Source organism: Thermobia domestica, chromosome 9, assembly GCF_964235325.1.
Source record: "Thermobia domestica chromosome 9, izTheDome1.hap1.1, whole genome shotgun sequence".
Taxonomy (NCBI): Eukaryota; Metazoa; Arthropoda; class Insecta; order Zygentoma; family Lepismatidae; genus Thermobia; species Thermobia domestica.
Window position 1 is genome coordinate 179,504,306 of NC_137462.1, and position 19,014 is coordinate 179,523,319.

A 19,014-nucleotide genomic window follows, 5' to 3' on the forward strand; every position below is an offset into this window, starting at 1 on the left:
TAAACGGGCCTTTAAAGTGGGAGTTATATGGCTCACTGTTCCGCCACTATCGAATTTCGGGGTCGTTTCTTTCGCATCGTTTAGTGCCTGTTTTGTACGTTTTGTGCGTCACCGGAAGTGAGTCAAAATGGACCTATGAATATAACGAAACAAGTTAATGCTGTTCCACCACTAACGAATTTGGAGGACGATTTCTTCACATCGTTTAGTGTGTATTTTGTACCATTCTTTTCGCCTACTTCCACGTTTTCAGCATCACCAGAAATGTGTCAAAATGGTCCATCAAGGTGTGAGGAAAAAGAGCCATTGTTCCGCCACTATCGAATTTGGAGGTCGTTTCTTTCGCATCGTATAGTGCCTGTTTTGTACCGTTTTGTGCTCCTATTTTCACTTTAGTGCGACAGCAAAAATGAGTCAAAATGGCCTACAAGTATAGCGGAATAACTTAATGCTGTTCCGTCACCATCGAATGTCGATGTCATTTCCTTCACTTTTTTATGCATGATTTGTGTAGCTTTGTGCATCAGTGGAAGTGGGTCAAAATGGTCCTTGAATGTGTGATGGAAAAAATGAAATGAAATCTTTAAGTTTTACGTCCCACGGTTATGTCGGTCAGGCTAAAGGAGACGGTGATGATGATAGATGAATGAAAGGGTGGAATGAAGAAAGTGGGAGGAAACGGGAGAACCGCGAGAAAACCCACGAGCACAGTGTTTGTCCACCACAAATTCCACACGGCGTGAGCTGGGATCGAACCAGGGACCCCAAGCACCAGAGGTGAACGCTCAACCACTGAGCCACCGCGCCCCCTCTTGAATATGGGATGAATATGTCTTTTTCTGCCATATTTGTAGGTCTTCTTTGACCCACTTTCGGTGGCGCACAAAACGTGAAAATATGCGCAGAAACGGTACAAAACATGCACTAAACAATGCCAAAAAGTGACCTCGAAATTCGATACTGGTGGGAGAGTGGGTCATTTTTCTTCCCACATTGAATGCCCATTTTGACCCACTACCATCGATTCACAAAGCGTGGAAATAGGCTTAGAAAACGGTAGAAAGCACAAGACGATGTGAAGGAAACGACCTCGAAATCGTTCCTGACGGAACAGCATTAACTTGTTCCGCCATATTTGTAGGATAACATTGACCCATTTCCGGTGACGCCCAAAACGTGGAAATAAGCTCAAAAAAAGACAAAAAATGGAAATTTAGCTTAATTACATGGACATTTTAAGTTTGTACGGTACGCTTAATTATATGAAAAATTTTATACATTTTTCCTTTACGTTGGTCTGCTTTACTTTGATTTGGGACTTTCAATTTTTTTTTCTTTTTTTCAACTGAAAAGTATCTATAATTCAACAAGGAAATAATTATCAATGATAATTATAATATTTATCTATATAATTGAATTCATTGTAATTTGGTCCATGACAAACACTTTACCATTTCGTACTAGCTGTTATGCCCGTTCTTCGCACGGATCAGATAAAATATCAATGTAAACAAACTGAACAACGGGAGAACTAAGAAACATTTCTAAAATTGGATATATATTTTGTGTGAATATATATCCAACAACGTACATGTGTTTTCATTGGGAAGGCCGATGGGGGCTGAATTTGAACGTAAACACTAACGGGGTGTCACTATACATCTGAGCAACCCCGATAAATATGGATTCGACACAAATATTGGTAATTTTCTACTACTTTTTACATATCCCGGTAAAAGCCCCTATGATCCTCTGGTTCCAATTTTCAAAAGACAACGCCTTTGGCCTGCAGCCGATTTAGAAGTCAACGCCTGTGGAAGTATTACCATTCATCTCAGCGACAGCGAAAACTATGGATTTGACACTAATATCGGTCATTTTCCATTATTTTTACATGTCTCGCAATTCTCCACCCCTGGTGACTCCCGGCCCGCATACAATGGTGGCTAAATTTGAAAATCATCGCTAATGAAAGTATCACCATTGATCTCAGCGACCGCGGAAACTACGGATTTGACACTAATATCGGTCATTGTGGATTATTTTTACATGTCTCTTGATCCCCTTTATAATGCCTCCGTTCCTTAGCTAATGGGAGCTAAATGTGAAAGTAAACGCGGTCTTGAGTTTCACCATTGAGCTCAGCTACCCCGAAAACTATGAATTTGACATTAATATCGGTCATTTTCGATTGTTTTACATGTCTCGGAATTCCCCCCTCTGGTGACCTAATGCCCGCATACAACGGTGAATGAATTTGAAAGCCATCACTAATGGTAGTGTCACCATTGATCTCAGCGACCGCGAAAACTATGGATTTGACACTAATATCGGTCATTTTGGATTACTTTTACGTTTCGGTATCCCTCCCCCTCCCCGTTGACCCCGACCCGCAGCCGAATAGGGTGAATTTGGAAGTTAATGCGATCGGAGTTTCACCATTGATCTCAGCGACCGCGAAAACTATGAAATCGACACTAATATCGGTCATTTTCTACTACTTTTACATGTCCCGGTAAACGCTCCCCTGAGACCCCCTGGTTTGAATTTTGTCAAAAACGCTATTCTCTGGTGTGGGACCTGGACCAAGGTACCCGTGACCAAAATTTGATTACTCTCGGTCAACTTGTCTGGTTCCCAGGCCGGTCCCGGAAAACGTCCCCCTGTGGCCTCCTTAGTTCGAAATTTGAAAGAAAGAAAAAAAAATCTCTTCGTCTTGATCTGGGGCCTAGACCAAGCAACCCGTGACCAAATTTTGAAAAGTTTTCGTCCACTCGTCTGGTCCACAGGCCGCAAAAAGATAGACAGACAGATAAACGAATAAACTCTATTTTATTTATATTAGAAAGGTCAGATCCGCCGTTATTGTAATAGAGCGGTGCTTGAGCGATTAATCGTAGAAATTCAAACTCCGATGAATGATAATTTCATAGGCTTGTTTTATTACAAGTTTAAACTCTTTAGTCAGTAGAGAAGAGGGCGTGAATCATGGGTCAGAGTTGATGACAATGGGTTTCGGTGGGTCTGTGGGTCACAGTGGGTGAAAGTGGTTCATGGTGGTGATGGCTCAGAGTGGGTTACGGTGGGTCGTGGGTCACTAGGTGGTGAGTCAATTGGTCGTGGCTAAAGTTTTCATTGTCCCACACCCTCTCTGAACTACAGTGTTGAAAATTAATTAGTGAAAATCAATTGCAATTGATCAATCAATTGAAAGTAATTGCTGTGGAAATCAATTGCAATTGAATTAATTGCCAATTAATTTCAATTGCAATTGAATGACTGAATTCAATTGCAATTACTTTCCACTGCAATTACTTTCAATCAATTGATTAATTGCAATTGATTCTCCATTATTAATGGCCAACTGCAATTAACAATTAACCATTACTTATTTCAATTGTTAATTGCAATTAACAATAAAAATTTACAGATTAATTGTTAATTGTTAATTCAATTGAAATTTGCCCAACACTGAATCCATGGAATGATTGAGATTGAAGTGGTCGTAAATGTTTTCAAAGTTAAAAAGACGGAATGCACAAACCCACTGAAAGTGGGGATTTACTTTCTTACTACCCAACGAAACATACCATAACATAACACTTTACTACCAATATGTTGTGTAATACTGGCCGTGGATGTATCCATCTTACGGTTAATCACGCCCATAGACGGCACTTGTGTTGCTCACTTATTTACAGTTTGTCATTTGTGTAAGGCATGACGTGGTATCTTGTGGCATCCACGAAATCACATTTTGGGCTATGGTGTCGTGGGGCTTAAAAATAATAATAAAAAACCCTTGACATAACTGTATTGTGTGGAATATCAAGATACAAAGTGTGTTGTATTACGGATTAGCCACTCTCGTCGTGCACAGACATCAGTGCAGATAATCGAACCATTGGACTGGTAAATTGTGGCTACCGTTCGTGTAAGTTTTGAACTGTTAATAATTGATGCTAATTGCTTCCACAGAATCTTCGGACGAAGGAAGTGGTGAGGATTTACATTCTGAGTCTGAGGACCACTGGGATGAACTGTCGGATGTGGAGGAAGAAGAGGAAAGTGAAACTGCGGAAATGGATGTATCAAGCTGAAATAAGCTTCCACTTGTTCTGTTTAAATAAAAGACTTAACGTTTGTATTATGTTGTTTTAGTTTTCGTGTACCTACCAAATGATAATGCGCGCTTTAATAAATAATGCGCGCGCCTTTGGTGCACATGGCCCCGGTTTGAATTCACGTGAGAGAACTTGAAATTTGAGTGCGTTACGGTGGTTCGATTTCTATATTAAAAGTGTAGGCTTACGACTTATACAGGGTGCGGAAAAAGTCCCGGAACGGTCCAATATCTCGCGAAGTATAAAGATCAGCAAAACAAAAATAGCACGTGTTAAATTGGTTTTAATAATCTATCCAACGAAACCCCCTATCCCCATCCCCTTCGGGGGTACGGGCGGTAATTTTAAAATTTTAAATGGGAACACCTACTTCATATTGCATATTTGAATTCTCCAGAATAAAGTGATAGTAATTTGAACCATAATTGAAAAACGGTGTCTTCGCAGAAAGGGGTGGGAATAGGAGTTGTGTTACGTGTCACTGGATAGTTTCTTCAAAACTATTTAACACGTGTTATTTTTGTTTTGCTGATCTTTATACTTCGCGAGATATTGGACCGTTCCGGGACTTTCTCCGTACCCTGTATAGGCCCCGTGTTGAAAAAGGACGCTAAACTTCAATAAACAATTGGCTTAGCATTCGTTCCTTTTGGTAAGAAGTAGGATTTTGAGGGGGTTAAACAATCAACTCGACAAGTAGAAGGGAAGAAAATAGAATATTAGTATTATTACAGTTTCGGTGCCAGTAATAGTATTAATAACAATTTGAAATGTGGACAGAAAATAAAAGCAAAGACAAGAAAAGTGAAAGAACCTTTTAGGACGAAGAAAATCTAGTTTCATTGGTCATTACTAGGGCTCGGAAGTTGAAGACCTAAAAACTACCTAAAAATACCTCAAAAAGGACTTAAAAATTGGAAGAAAGGGACTTTAATATAATAAGACCCAATTTAATTAGAATCCCATATTTAATGAATATAATGCTCAAGAAATACAAGTTTCTGGTAGTATACAATATACAGTTGAAATAAATATTATCAATGCTTTGCTTTGTCGTTCAATTTGCATTTTTGTTATATTGTGTGTGCTGTCCAAGTTAAATCCTACATTTTGAACACTTTTGGAGGACAACTGGAAGCCGGACACTTTTAGAGAAGGCGAGGATACCACATTGACCCGTAACACTCTGAAATTATTATTGATCTGTGTATCAGCTGACACGTAATAAAAAAAAATATATATTTAAATATTTTATGCTTTAAATTGTAGGTAAAGAGCAAAATTAATTCCCCGCCGGACGTGAATTCGGCAGCCTTGAGCAACAAGACGTACGAAAATAAGTTTTTATTAGGCCTTTTCCAGGAGGGAATCAAGGCAAAATTTTCACCTCGGTAAAGAGATTTGTTGCTCCTTTCCTAGTCCTAACATATGGTTTAGATTTTATTACAATGATTTTAATAATTTAGAAGCCATTTTCCAGAAGAAGGTAGAGCGGGTTCTAATGCGATTCTGAGTTGCAATAGTCAAGCAGCCAGTGGCGTATTTAAAATTTTGTTTCAGGAGCAAATGCACTACACAGGTCACAAAATCTCCATTGCAAATGCGAGAAAAGGATTTTTTTTTTTTTTTTAAGTAATTCGCGGAGGGCTTCAGCCCAATGGTCTCCCTAAATACGCCACTCCAAACAGCCGTTACGGTCTGCACGAAGTTCTCGCCGTTCAGCTCTAAACATACAACACATACCGTAGTGCTACGAAATTCCCTTTCTTTCCGTGGTGGAAAAAGATTAGCAACTGTTCAGAAAATGTACAAAACTTTTTAATTTTTTTGTTGCTACCCCCCTGACGAGGGCGTCCTAGGCAACCGCACACCCTTGGGCCGCCCTGGCATTTCCGTACAAGACATTATATAAATTCAGATACAAGTTACCCCAAAAGGAAGTTTGTTTTACTAAGCTTAATTTTACGCATGTTAACGGTCTGTCCTTCTTCCACAAACTGAAGTCCAAACTAAAGAAAACTTCCCCACCATCACTTCCCTGTTAGAGGACATTGATACGCCTCCTTATCTAACTTGTGATTGTTGTAGATCTGGGCTTATTAGTCCAGTCGTTGAAGAATGTGTTATCTTTTGAATTTTCTTTACTAAAGAAAAGTTGCTTCAGAGGTGGTAGTGATTCGAGTTAATGGCCAGTAAATTTATTGTCAAAGAGAAAGTGCCAAAAAAGACGTTAAGACCTATAAAAAGCTTGAAAAAAGACCAATAATAATAATAATAATATATATATATATATATATATATATATATATATATATATATATATATAACTGCCGAAAAAGGCAAAAAAAAAAAAGGACAAAATCCACCATTTTCTGGCCTACAATGAACATATATTATGTGTAGCCTCGTCTTCGGGCACTCGTAAAAAAGAGGATTTTTCCTCAACTTCCGGGCCCTAGTCATTACATATTTACTAAAAGTGGCTAATCGAATGTTTAGTGTGGAGTACTATACAGTACGGAGCAGAAATAGTAACATTACGAAAAGAAAAATGTAAGATCGAAATGAGAGCGCGGAGAAAAAATCAATGAAGTTAACCAACTCGAAGAATAAACCAATGAAGGAGTTCAGCAGAAGCCAGGAATTAAGAACAATAATGGACATGAAAAGAGAAAAAGAAAGTGGGTAATCATAAGCCCAGAAAAAATTGTCTTAACTCTCAAGCAGGCGCGTGGGGAATATTATACGTTACATGTTTATTTTTGTGTATGTTAGGAGTCACATGAACAAAATTATTCATTAACTACTAATGCAGTTGTATTATGTATGAAATACGATAATTAATATTTATACTCAGGGTTATGGAATTTTTTTAGTTTTATATATTACGAGGAATTTTTCTCCAGCAGTAGTACTTTAACATAATTATTGTGCATATTACTTAAATATTGATTTTTACTAATATTAACCGACTCGTGATTGCCAGTTACATGGCATTTCTAATAACTTTCGATTCAATAATGACATTTTCGTATCACAGCTATTTATTACATTAATATTTACTTTCATTTCTATTACAGACTTCACATTACATAACCAAATTGATAATTGATATCTTTATTTTATTCTACTGACAAATTGGTCCGAAAAAAGGCATGTTTTTGTTCAGTTGAAGCGCTCGAATAGGAACAAGAAATGGTTGTAACTCATATATCTTTCCGTCTTCACTTCTGTTTAATCAGAATTCCATAATTCCAGAACAGCTGCCAGCTTTCCTCACTCCTATGAACACGCAAGAAGTGGCACTTCTTTCTTCCCTGGATGTTTCTTTGCCATCTCTGTATTGAATATATTTTGTGTGTTCCTTTGAATCTGGAGGAACTTATGTTTTCCGCAATATCGTGAATCATGCCAGAATTAACGTTACAATAGAAGGCTGATGTTTCATTTGTCAAATTTTTAGCTGTATCTTTTGGAACAGGACATATTTTGGCTTATAGCTTGTAGAAAAACTAGTTTTCTTTTATTTGCATACAGCATTGTTTCTTCTAATAAAATAGTCATTCGAGACCAAATTTACACACCCTTCTTTATCATTTAAAATATAATCTTGCTCAGGGTTGGTATTACTGTCACTTTCTTCATTATCTCAGTTTCCTTGCCGGACTTCCCACTGTCTACGACTTCGCCCAGCAAGTTTAAAATTCCTTCAAGATGTATTTTCGTAAGTCAACAACATAGTGTAATAAAAAATACCCAATGTTAATCAGAACGTAAAAGTTTGTTCGAAGCATATCTCTATCTATCTATCTATCTATCTATCTATATATATATATATATATATATATATATATATATATATATATATATATATATACCCATATTACCAGAGAGGGGGCGCGGTGGCTCAATGGTAGAGCGTTCACCTCCGGTGCTTGAGGTCCTGGTTCGATCCCAGCTCGCGCCGTGTGGACTTTGTGGTGGACAAACACCGTGCTTGTGGGTTTCCTCGGGGTTCTTTCGTTTCCTTCCACATTCTTCATTCCACCATTTCACTCATCTCTCGTCATCACCGTCTCCTGTGGCCTAACCGGCGTAACCGCGGAACGTAAAACAAATATTTCACTTCATTTTTCCATATTACCTGAGGCGCAATATACCAGTTCCCCATTCGCATCTACTTGAAATATACAAAGAATATTATCCACCCAAAAGCGAATGAAAGCTATTTCTCTGCATTAGCTTACCTGTCGGACAACCTAAACAGTGTTGCCACGTTGTAAGGATTAAGTGAAGTATGTTATACTCCAACGCGGCTGCTTAAGTGTTGATATAGTAGAAAGTATGGTTAAAAATTATGTGCTATGATGAATCGTACATGGAAACTAAATTTACGGCAGAATATCTGGGAGAATACTTATGATTAGGGCCCGGATTTTTATGTGCTAAAAATTAAAAAATATATTACAAAAAATAACAAGGAAAAGTATGGGAAAACGCCCAACATAAAAATAAATACTGGTACTCACCAATAGTTCCTATTCATTAGATGTCGAAATTCAATGGGCATTGCAGTGAATAACTAACGTCTTTCCCAAATTTTCCATCGTAAAGTCATGCCTATTGTCACGGAATAATGCCTTATATTGAGAAAAGGAACGTTTTACATCACACGATGTTAATCTGGCGTATTTAAAAAGGGACATATCACGAATATTCACACCAACAACTTCACTCGTGTTCTGGGCTTCCCGTACTTCAGATATTATACATAGGGTTTTGTAGCCAATGTTTTTCTCAAACAAATCCTTAAATTCTGTTTCTTACGACTTCAGCTTTCGAAGCAGAAAGGACATTCAGCTTTCTTTCAACGCCCTCTACTTCTTTATCCGAAGTACTCAATAAATCTCCCGCAGTTTCTAGTTTCTAGAGTGAGTCAAGAAACCGAAAGTGGGAGATATGAAAACCAAGCCACATTTCAAGGTACTGTCACTTACTAAAAGGATGAAGCATTGTCTGGGTTTATTTTAGTTACTTTAGATACAAATGCTTCAAAATGATGCGCATAATATAGTACTGTATTAAGCCAGGTATCCACCACGTGATTGCAGGTGTTGGAGGAAGTGAAAGATCAGGATTTGTTTCTTTAAAAAGCTCAATTCTAGTTTTCGGGTTTACGAAAATGTTTTCCCATTTGACACTAACTTGTCCACTCTGGAATAAAGGGTTCGGATTTTTTCACATAATCGATGTAGGGCGTGTACGACACATGTCACGTGAGCATGTTAGGGTAGCATATGGAAAGAGCTTTACCAGCTTTCCTCATATAAGGAGCACCATCAGTCAGAAAAAGCAAAACATTGTCGTATTTCACACCATTAGGCCACAAAATGTGCAGAGATTCATCGAACAGCCTGGCAATTGCCAGGTGATTCGTAACTGAAAGTTCTTTGAAGGCTAGCAGTGCTATGCCTACGATTACTTCCCCTTCATCTACGGTCACCCGTCCTCTCCTCAGTTTTGGCTTCGAAGTACAAAGCGCTCCTTTAGAAGCTCTTTGGCACAAGTTACCCCAGCGCCGTGTTTTGGGCATCTACGTGTCTGGGCCTTATTTATGATTTTGTTAGTATCACTTAACTTCTTGAAACTGGCAGTTCTTTCGCATATGGTACTTCAACTTTGCTAGTGACATCTAGAAGGTCGACTTTGTGTCTGAATTTAAGTTAGTAAGAAGGAATTACAATTAAAACTAGTTTTCTTTTCTTTTTTCTTCTGTTATGAAATGGGTACATTCAAGCACGATTGTAGACACTCGCGCTTGAAACGAGCGTAGCTCAACGCAGGCTGTAAGCAAAGGTTCAGTGATCGCGTGCATCTACAATTCAATTTTCACTTGAGCCACACTTTAGACCGTAATACTTCATGATGGAAGTTACGTTGAGGAAATTCACGATAAATGTAATCTACAATTAACAATCTCTGTTGCAACTACAAAATGCTTTAGATGTCAGAATAAATGTGTCGCTAATAAAAGCTGTGTTAACCATGCGTAAATAAATGTCTCTTGAAATATCTACTGGACTCCCAGCTGTCCTATTTTCCTATTTTTTCGTATATTTTAATATTGTCCTATATTTTTCAGTGATTGAATTATTAAAAGTGCATGCCAAGGGCAGTTCTAGTGATGATTTAAATTGCTACATATTAGCAATATGCTTAAATGTGTCTTAGCATTATTTTTCTGAGGAACAGTCACTAATCCTCACTATTACTTTTTCTCGCTATCATCCCAATACCACTTTTTTCCCATCTTTGTTTCCTATATGCCTATTCTTCTCCAGTGAAGCTTAGCTGAGGAACCTTGCCATGCTCCAGTTTCTTATAACGTAAGCTGTGTTAGCATTTTCTTTCAGCAGTGTGTGCAGCAGTATTGGCTAGGCATTAAGGTGTGTTGGTATTCACCAACATATTCCAACGCCTTCCAATGTTGCTGTACATAATATACATCCTGAAAAACCTGGAAATAAAAGTGTGTCGTGGAAACGCTTTGGAAAAGTTATGGAAAGCAGACAAATGGTGAAAATCCTGGGAATGTCCTGAAATTTATGTTATATAACAGTTGTTAGAAGTGTACATATAATTTGCAGAGCTATGATGAATGAAATGCTGTTACGTTATTTTTTCAGAGGGAAATACTTTGATCGAATAATTCAGTGTTTAATTAGATTCAAATATTTTATTACAGAGAAATAAGTTATCAATCGTCTTTTTATATAACAGTTGTTAGAAGTGTACATATAATTTGCAGAGCTATGATGAATGAAATGCTGTTACGTTCTTTTTTCAGAGGGAAATACTTTGATCGAATAATTCAGTGTTTAATTAGATTCAAATATTTTATTACAGAGAAGTTATCAATCGTCTTTTTATATAACAGTTGTTAGAAGTGTACATATAATTTGCAGAGCTATGATGAATGAAATGCTGTTACGTTATTTTTTCAGAGGGAAATACTTTGATCGAATAATTCAGTGTTTAATTAGATTCAAATATTTTATTACAGAGAAATAAGTTATCAATCGTCTTTTTCTATTAGAAAGATATGAAGTAATGAAAAATAATGCCAAAATAAAGTTCATCTATAAATAAAAGAACTAGAAGGATAGTAGGAAGGTAGAGAAATAGTTAATATTTTTGCATGCATTAATTAAATTTACGTATTCAAAATTATATATGAATAACGGCATGTTAAAAGTGTTAAATGTCATGGTAATCCTATAAATAAGAGTTAACTATTTCTTTTTCTTCTGAGGTAGTGCGAATATGTTCTGAATTCTAAAGATATTGGAGCTGCATTTTTTAATTTTTTTTACTATTTTGAATAACAAATAGTTGTCCAGTGGGGTGAAGGGTGGCCTTTTCTTACAATGCATATATTTTTTTTTCTGTTCTTCAGAGCATAATATTCCATTGTATGAACCAAATTGCCGTATTTTATAAACCAAATTGTCCTATATTTTTTCAATGTCCTGCTGGGAGGCCTGTATCTACCTACTTATTCAAAACTGTTCAGAAGCTAAATCTCCACAGTTAAATGTGGATGAATATAGTGAAAAATCAAATTTCTCGGCACGTAGTGGAAATTGTTTGATAATATGTTATTCGTTCAATTCCAAAACTCTCTTGTCCACCTTTATTTTTTAAAAATGATTAGTAGGGCAAACCAAAAGCATAACAACACTTTACACATATAGTTGGTACCTTGAACATGGTTGTGGTTGTCTAAAGGTCCAGAAGAAACTAATTTTAAAAGCATAATACAGCATAATTTTCGAAAATAAAGCATAATTTAAAATATATAGCACAATTCTTGGAAAATTTTGTTTAACTGCAAGTTTACCATATTGTATTAACATTTTTTAAAACCAATATTTATAATGCAAAATCAGTGAGAACATAACAATGCAACAATGAAAAGCTTATTTTTATTTCTGTAAACTTTTTGGTGTAATCCTTTGATGTGGAGAAAAAAAAAAAGGAAAAGAAGAAGAAAACTTTCCGCCAACAATGAATAGTACACAAGAATTCCACAGTATATTGTTATGAGGTTGAGCACTTTTTGTACTTTTTGGGGGCATCTTTTACTTGTCCTTTCTGTATATATGCACCTCTAAGCCGCACACAAGTGATAGAAAAAACTGACTCGAGTAAAGCATATCTCATTACAGTGCACGAAGTAGAAAGTTCATTAAATATGAAAGAAACTGCATAAAATATTAATAAATAGATCAAGATATTTAGAATATTTAATTGTAGTAAATATTATTCATGATTAATGTAAAACAATGACTGAAATTAACAATAAAACATAATTTGGAAAAAATAAGGCATAATTAAACAAAAAATAAAGCATAATGTGGGTTGCTCTAATGATAAGTTAATACGTTAATACATAATTTCAGCTCATTTATCCCATTTAATGTGTTCAGGTATTTATTTCACATTTTAGGAAACTTATTCGCAGGTGCAAAATTTAAGATGAGTTTAAAAAAATAAAATGTTTCCCGAAAGTTCTGTAAAGTGAACATGAGACGTTTTGGAATTGGCAACTCACATCATTGTCCTTTTCTGTTGCCTAGGCATTTCGTTCCTGGTTTTCCACAATCGCTTTTCCTTCTAGGAGGTATGTTAGTTAAATGGACACTTACACTGTTTTGTCTTTTCTCTCGTTTCTTATCTATGTTGAGGTACTCCATTAAAAAAAAAATCCCTTCATGATTTTTTTTCCTGCTGTCGATATATTTTTCGAAATTTCATATCATCATCATCATAGGTATTCTGCCTTTATTGGCAGGTCACTTGCCGCAGCTGAGAAGCTTCCATGCTCCACGGTCCTCCGCTAACTTCTTTGTCTTCGCGTATGATCTTTCTGTTTTTATATCATCGATTAATTGTAGTCTCCTTCGCCCCCTCCCTCTCTTTCCCGCCACCATACCCTCTAGGACGTCCCTCATGATACAATCTCTTCTTAGGCAATGTCCCAACCAGTGTCTCTTCCTCTTCCTAATAATATATAAAAGTGTTCTTTTCTCACCCACCATTTCTAACACTTTCTCATTTCATATCAATAGTCTCATTTATGTACAATACCTGCTTTGCCTATATTATCCTAGATCTAATGATCTTGTGAACTCAGCGTGAAGGATATTGTATTATCTAAATTGATTGGCCGTAAGTTACTTCACAAAAATAGGTATGAAATGAATGCTAGTGTCAAGTGATTTATGGCCCACGTTGTACATAACTCATGAAATTGTCTTACCATCGAATTAAATTTCTAATTCCTGCTTGCGTTCGTAAACTTGAACATTTTAACCGTATTACAGAGGTTGTTCAGTCTACATTTGGCCAATTTCGACTTACCTAAAAATTTAGAAGAATCCATGGCGCCAGGTCCGTAAGTGCTCGATGTGTTTCCCTTGGTTCCTAACAATAGCCCGACAGCGTAATTTCCACTATAATAGGCTTCTCTGAAGAACTGGGAGTGGAATCTTGTCCCATTCCCTTTGCACAGCTATCCAAAGTCCTTCCACAGTTGTCACACGCCGTTTTTCCAAAGCCCGCTTCAACAATCCAAATCCACATTAGTCCATAGGACTTGCATCTGGAGATTTAACAGGTACCTCATTGAAAGGTATCACCTGTATACCACTTGCCTGTATACCCTGTAGAATGTGAGGGACGATCGTGAGGTATGTGATGAGGCCTTGTCCATGTGAATGCGCACCAGATTGGCGTTATTTCCGTACATTGTTGGAATCTCATGCTCGTAGATCGGCCGCATGATCTGCTCCTGAAAGTAGTACGAATTTATTTTGCAGTTCTTCGTCACCCTACTAATCTTCAGTTTACCTCGGTAACAGTAGCCAGTAACGACCATGAACCCTTCTGGGAAGGATTCTTTACAGACACGGACCCACCTTTTGAAGTTCTTGGCGCCTTTCTCTCGGTACATGATAGCTCTTGGTTTGGCGCAGTCGGAAAGGTAAATCCATGCTTCATCGAGCGTTACGACGTACATCCATCTTTGTTTTGCCAGATGTCGTTTGTACAGCTTCCGGGCGTTACACTTTCGTTCCTTTTGGTGGGCATCCGTGAGAAGATGGCCGCGAGCTTTCTTGACTTTTTCCAGCTTGAGTTGATGGTATAACGTCCGGTTCACAGTCCCCAAAGACACATCAAGACGATTAGACATACAGCTTTGTGTTGGCGGATTTTCTTGCATTGCCATTTTGCGAAGTTTCCTCTGCATGGTGGAGGTGGCCTTGGTGCATTCCCGCTTCCTAGGCAACTTCGTTAGTGATCCAAATGGTGGAGCTTCGTTGCCTTTGTACTTTTTAATAACATTTTTTTCCCACTTAAACTGATGCTGCAACCATTCTTCTTGCACTGTTTTCTAATGACAGAAACAATAAAGTGGGGTCATAAAGAGCCGCAACATAATCTTCCCAAAACCGACTTAGTTTGGGCGGCATTTTGGTCATAGAGCGGAAACCCACACTTGGAAACAAATTTAACACAACACAAAACACTGGTCCTCTTTTGTGCGTTGTCGTCTTCCGCGTGGAAAAACAACTCCGTTCCCAGAAAGCCACTGCACAACACTGCGGGACGCCACGAGCCAGGTCGGGTGAGTCCATTCTGCCCGGGAGGGGGAAGGAACGAAATCGGCCAAACGTAGGCTGAACAACCTCTGTATTTATATTACACCTTTTCTTCCGAGCGATAAAAGAAAGGAGTTGAGTTGAGTTGAGTTTAGTTTAGCGTCCCTTTCAACAGCGAGGCTATATGAGACGTGGACCTACTGATTAACGTGGAATCCGAACCACATGAGCTCCCGCCGGGAATCGAACCCGGGTCTCCCAGATAAAAGAAAGGAAAGTTCGGTGATCGTGAAAAAAATCAAAATTTCAACGATTTACACATTTCATGACCCGTAGATACCGAAAAAGTATTTTTTTCAAAATAGGTCCATCCTGGTGTACTCACCTAGAGACCATACCGTTTAATCTATCTCAACTAAAGTTTTGGTGTGATTTTCCAGGAAGGTTTTTCGAATTTTCTTCCTAGCCCTAAAAATAAGGATCAAAATATTGCAATTTTCTCAAACTGCTCTATTTTGTTTATATTTCATAAATCACTGAAAAAAAAAAACTTTGTATGGTATGTCATTTCTCTGGAAAAAATCGAGAAGAGTTGGTTTATTCCTGGGGGAAGGGGTAATTTTTCGGACGATTTTCTTAAAAACAACTGGAACGATTTTGTTCATATTTCATTAATAACCTGACAATGTGGCATGAAAAAATGTACAAGGGGTAGCTTATTCTTGGAGGGGTTTTTTTTTTCGGACGACTTTCTCAAACACGAGAAAGACGAATTCCTTCACATTTCATCAATAACCTGACAATATAATTAATTTGTCCTGAAGGATATACAAAGGAAAGTTTATTCTTAGAAGTATAAGATTTTTTTGTAACAGCAATAAAGCAGGCGATTTTCTTCATATTTTATAAATAAATATTTCATTAATAACACGACAATATGACAAAACTCATTTGTCCTGGAAAAATGTACGAAGGGTAATTTATTCCTGGGGCGATTTTTTCGAATGATTTTCTCAAAAACGACTTTTGTTCATACTTCATTAATAACATAATATTGGATAACTTATTAGTCCTGAAAGGAGGCACGGTGGCTCAGTGGTAGAACAATTACCTCTGGTGCATGGGGTCCCTGGTTCGATCCTCGGCCACGTAAGTTTGTGTAAATATCATGTTCATAGGTTTTCTCGGGTACTTCAATTTCCTCCCACTTCATCACATCTTAGTGCAAGATCTAGGCAAGAAAAAGGCCGCATCGGTTTGTGCATTCGTTGTCTGACCATGGTCACCATGGCAACAAAAAGATGACCGCGTTCGTATGCAAGGGACATCCTTCAAACTGTTTCAAGGGAAAGAAATTTTGTAAATTCGTTGTTGCGGAGAACTAAATATGGTGTTTTCGCTGATTCAACAACAAAAAAATGTTGAATGGAAGTCACCAGCATCTCCAAAAGAAAGAAGTTAGTTTACAAAAGTCGGAAGTGAAAACAATGCTGTTTTGTTTTTACGACAGCAAAGGAATTATTCACCACGAATTTCTTCCAGAGAAGCAGGCCGTCACTGCAAATTATTGTATGTGTGTTTTGAAACGTTAACGGAAAGAAATTCGATGTGTGCTACTTGAGTACACAACATCAGGCAGTTGGTTTCTACTTCATGACAATGCACCCACTCACCGAACAATAGCCGTATAGGAGTTTTTGGACTGAAAGCGCGTGTGCTCAATTACCCTCTTTAGTAGACCGATCGATCCTTTTGTAACTATCTTCTGTTTCCCAAACTGAAATTACCGTTGAAAGGGGCGACACTAGCGATATTCAAGACATCCAAAAGACTGTGACGTCAACTCTTCAGGACATACTGGAAACCGATATGCAGAGGTCGTTTCAGTCATTTCTTAATCGTGCCACCTGTTGTGTCGATTCACGAGGAATATCCTTTGAATAAACAAATAAATAAAATAGATACAATTCAGTTATCTCGTGTTTATTTCATTCAAAAATCAGTCTCATTATATAATTGTCGGACTGTGTAGTTCGAGATAGTTTAAGGTAGATTAGCCATATTGTGTACTTTGATAGAGGTCATCGTGCAGATACTTATGATTCATGTTCTTTGGGAACACTAACTGAGAGACTGTGTTAATAATAATATTGATTTCAAAAATACTATTGAGTGTAGAATATTAAATTGTGCACGTTGATAGTAATCATGTATGGGTTGCTCTCCCAAGAGAATCAACGTATGTTGTATATTCATAAGGAATGGTGGTCAAAAATCAATGTCAATGTTAGCATACGGTGTAATTACTTAGTAACAAAATTAGTCCGCGTTGAACTAAATTAGTCATATGCTCATAATGGAGACAATTTCAAAGAGATATAGATGCGACTGACAAATAGTGGTCGGAAAAACTATCCAAAACATTACTATTGATTTTCCTCAAGAGTATTTGTAGTAGTAGAACTAAACTTTTCACCCTGATAGTGTTATACGAGTATATATATATATATATATATATATATATATATATATATATATATATATATATATATATATATAAAGGCAAATTGTTTTAGTTAGTTCTGTCTCATACGGATTTTAATAAAAAAATATGACTTAATCATTCTCGTCTCTAGTGCTCTTAAAGAGCCCATTCGCTCGAACAGGGTTACCACAAAATTATGTAGCTGTCCAATATCTTGGCTGCTAGCTTTATTGAGTAAAATGACAGAGGAGAGTGCAATTGGAAGGAAAGTACGACAGCGATGTTGTCTCTCGCCAACGTTATTTAATATCTAGAAGAGGGAGTGAAGAAGAGCCTACGTAATGAATACGAAAATTTCGGTACAGTGATATGGTAGATGATGTGGCGCTTGTTACGCAATCTGAAAAGAAAATCGATAAGATGTTAGAAACCTTGAAGAAGGGCTGCGAATAATAATGGTATAAATGTTAAAAAAAAACAAAAACTATGGCAACTGGAACAAAACGGTCGGTCAGAAATAGAACTATACTAAAATTCACCTTTAGATCGGAACAAAGTGGAAGTGAAGTGCAGCGTTGTCGCTGTTTAACGTGAGGGAATGGTGTCGTCTGCTTCAGATCAAGCAGTTCCAATATCGCGCGCAGAACAGGTAGGAAAATAGAAGGAAGAGAAAAAAATAGTTCCATTATTTTGTTTTTAGATAATAAATAAAAAAAATATTATGAGGTCAAATAACATTAATTATGTTCACAGTATAACATTAGTTTCGTAGTAAGTTATCTAACGTGAGCTGTGAATTTCATAGTTTAATTGCATACTGTGAAAAAGTAAGGCAAATTCATGGAAATGAAATGAGAGAAATAAATTCGTCGAAGAACTTACCATGAATCTTGTAGAACACTAACTCCGAGGTCCTCTTCGTCTTCCATTCCTTAGTTCATTCCATTATCAATCCTCCTCCTCTTCAGAACTAGTAGACGTGTCAATCTCGAGATTTGTTAATATCTTGTGTATTAAAAAGTATGAAAGATCAATAATAACAGCACAAAAAAAAAAAATGTAATTTCTTAAGAGTAAGATTGTGTACGAACATTGAGAGGTACAATACATCAAACTAGATTTCGTATGTGGACCATGGGCTTTAGGAAGTGCAGGGAATCGTCGAGGCCTTTTGGTGACAAAGCTATTGCAAAATGCAACCTTGATTTCATGGAATGACTCCCGGATTATCTGTTCCGTGAGTTCCATTCTATCCGCGATAGTTATCTATTGAGTCTTCTGCTCACATTGACCCAAACTTTACAATTAGATACACGTCAGGTGTGTTTGGAGGCCACATGAGTCTTTGAATAGTTATATTCTTGCACCACGTATTAGCGATTTTTGTCCTAAGCATTAACGTCCTGGGAAACGAAGTAGTCCATAACTTCTTCAGGAAAGTTATCTTTAACTGTTGTAAGAATTTTACATACCAGAATTTGAAGATGTTTTTGTGCATCAAATGACTCTTCACATATATCCATTGTTCTGACGTCTTTGGCGGTGAAGCAAGCCCATACCATCATTCAGTAATTGAATATTTGCATCTCTTAAACAAAATCCGTATCAAGTTCCTCCCTCATTCGTATCCACAACTTCACATCACTATCGTTTCCCACTATTTTAAACTTTCTTCAACGGAGAAAACAACATGCTTCCAGTTGTCATAAGTCCAAGTAGCATATCGCCTCATAAACCTACG

At 37.2% G+C, this 19,014-nt stretch overlaps 1 protein-coding gene across 1 annotated transcript in view; it reads left to right on the forward strand.

The window, feature by feature from the left end:
- The window catches only part of LOC145660474 (WD repeat-containing protein 43), a 67,692-nt gene extending 63,545 nt beyond the window's left edge, over positions 1 to 4,147 (forward strand). The window contains exon 10 of the mRNA XM_081725542.1: positions 3,979 to 4,147. Within this exon, the coding sequence (XP_081581668.1) occupies positions 3,979 to 4,100 (122 nt within the window). The 3' untranslated portion in view covers positions 4,101 to 4,147. The remainder of the gene's footprint in view (positions 1 to 3,978) is intronic.
- The last annotated feature ends 14,867 nt before the right edge of the window (positions 4,148 to 19,014 follow it).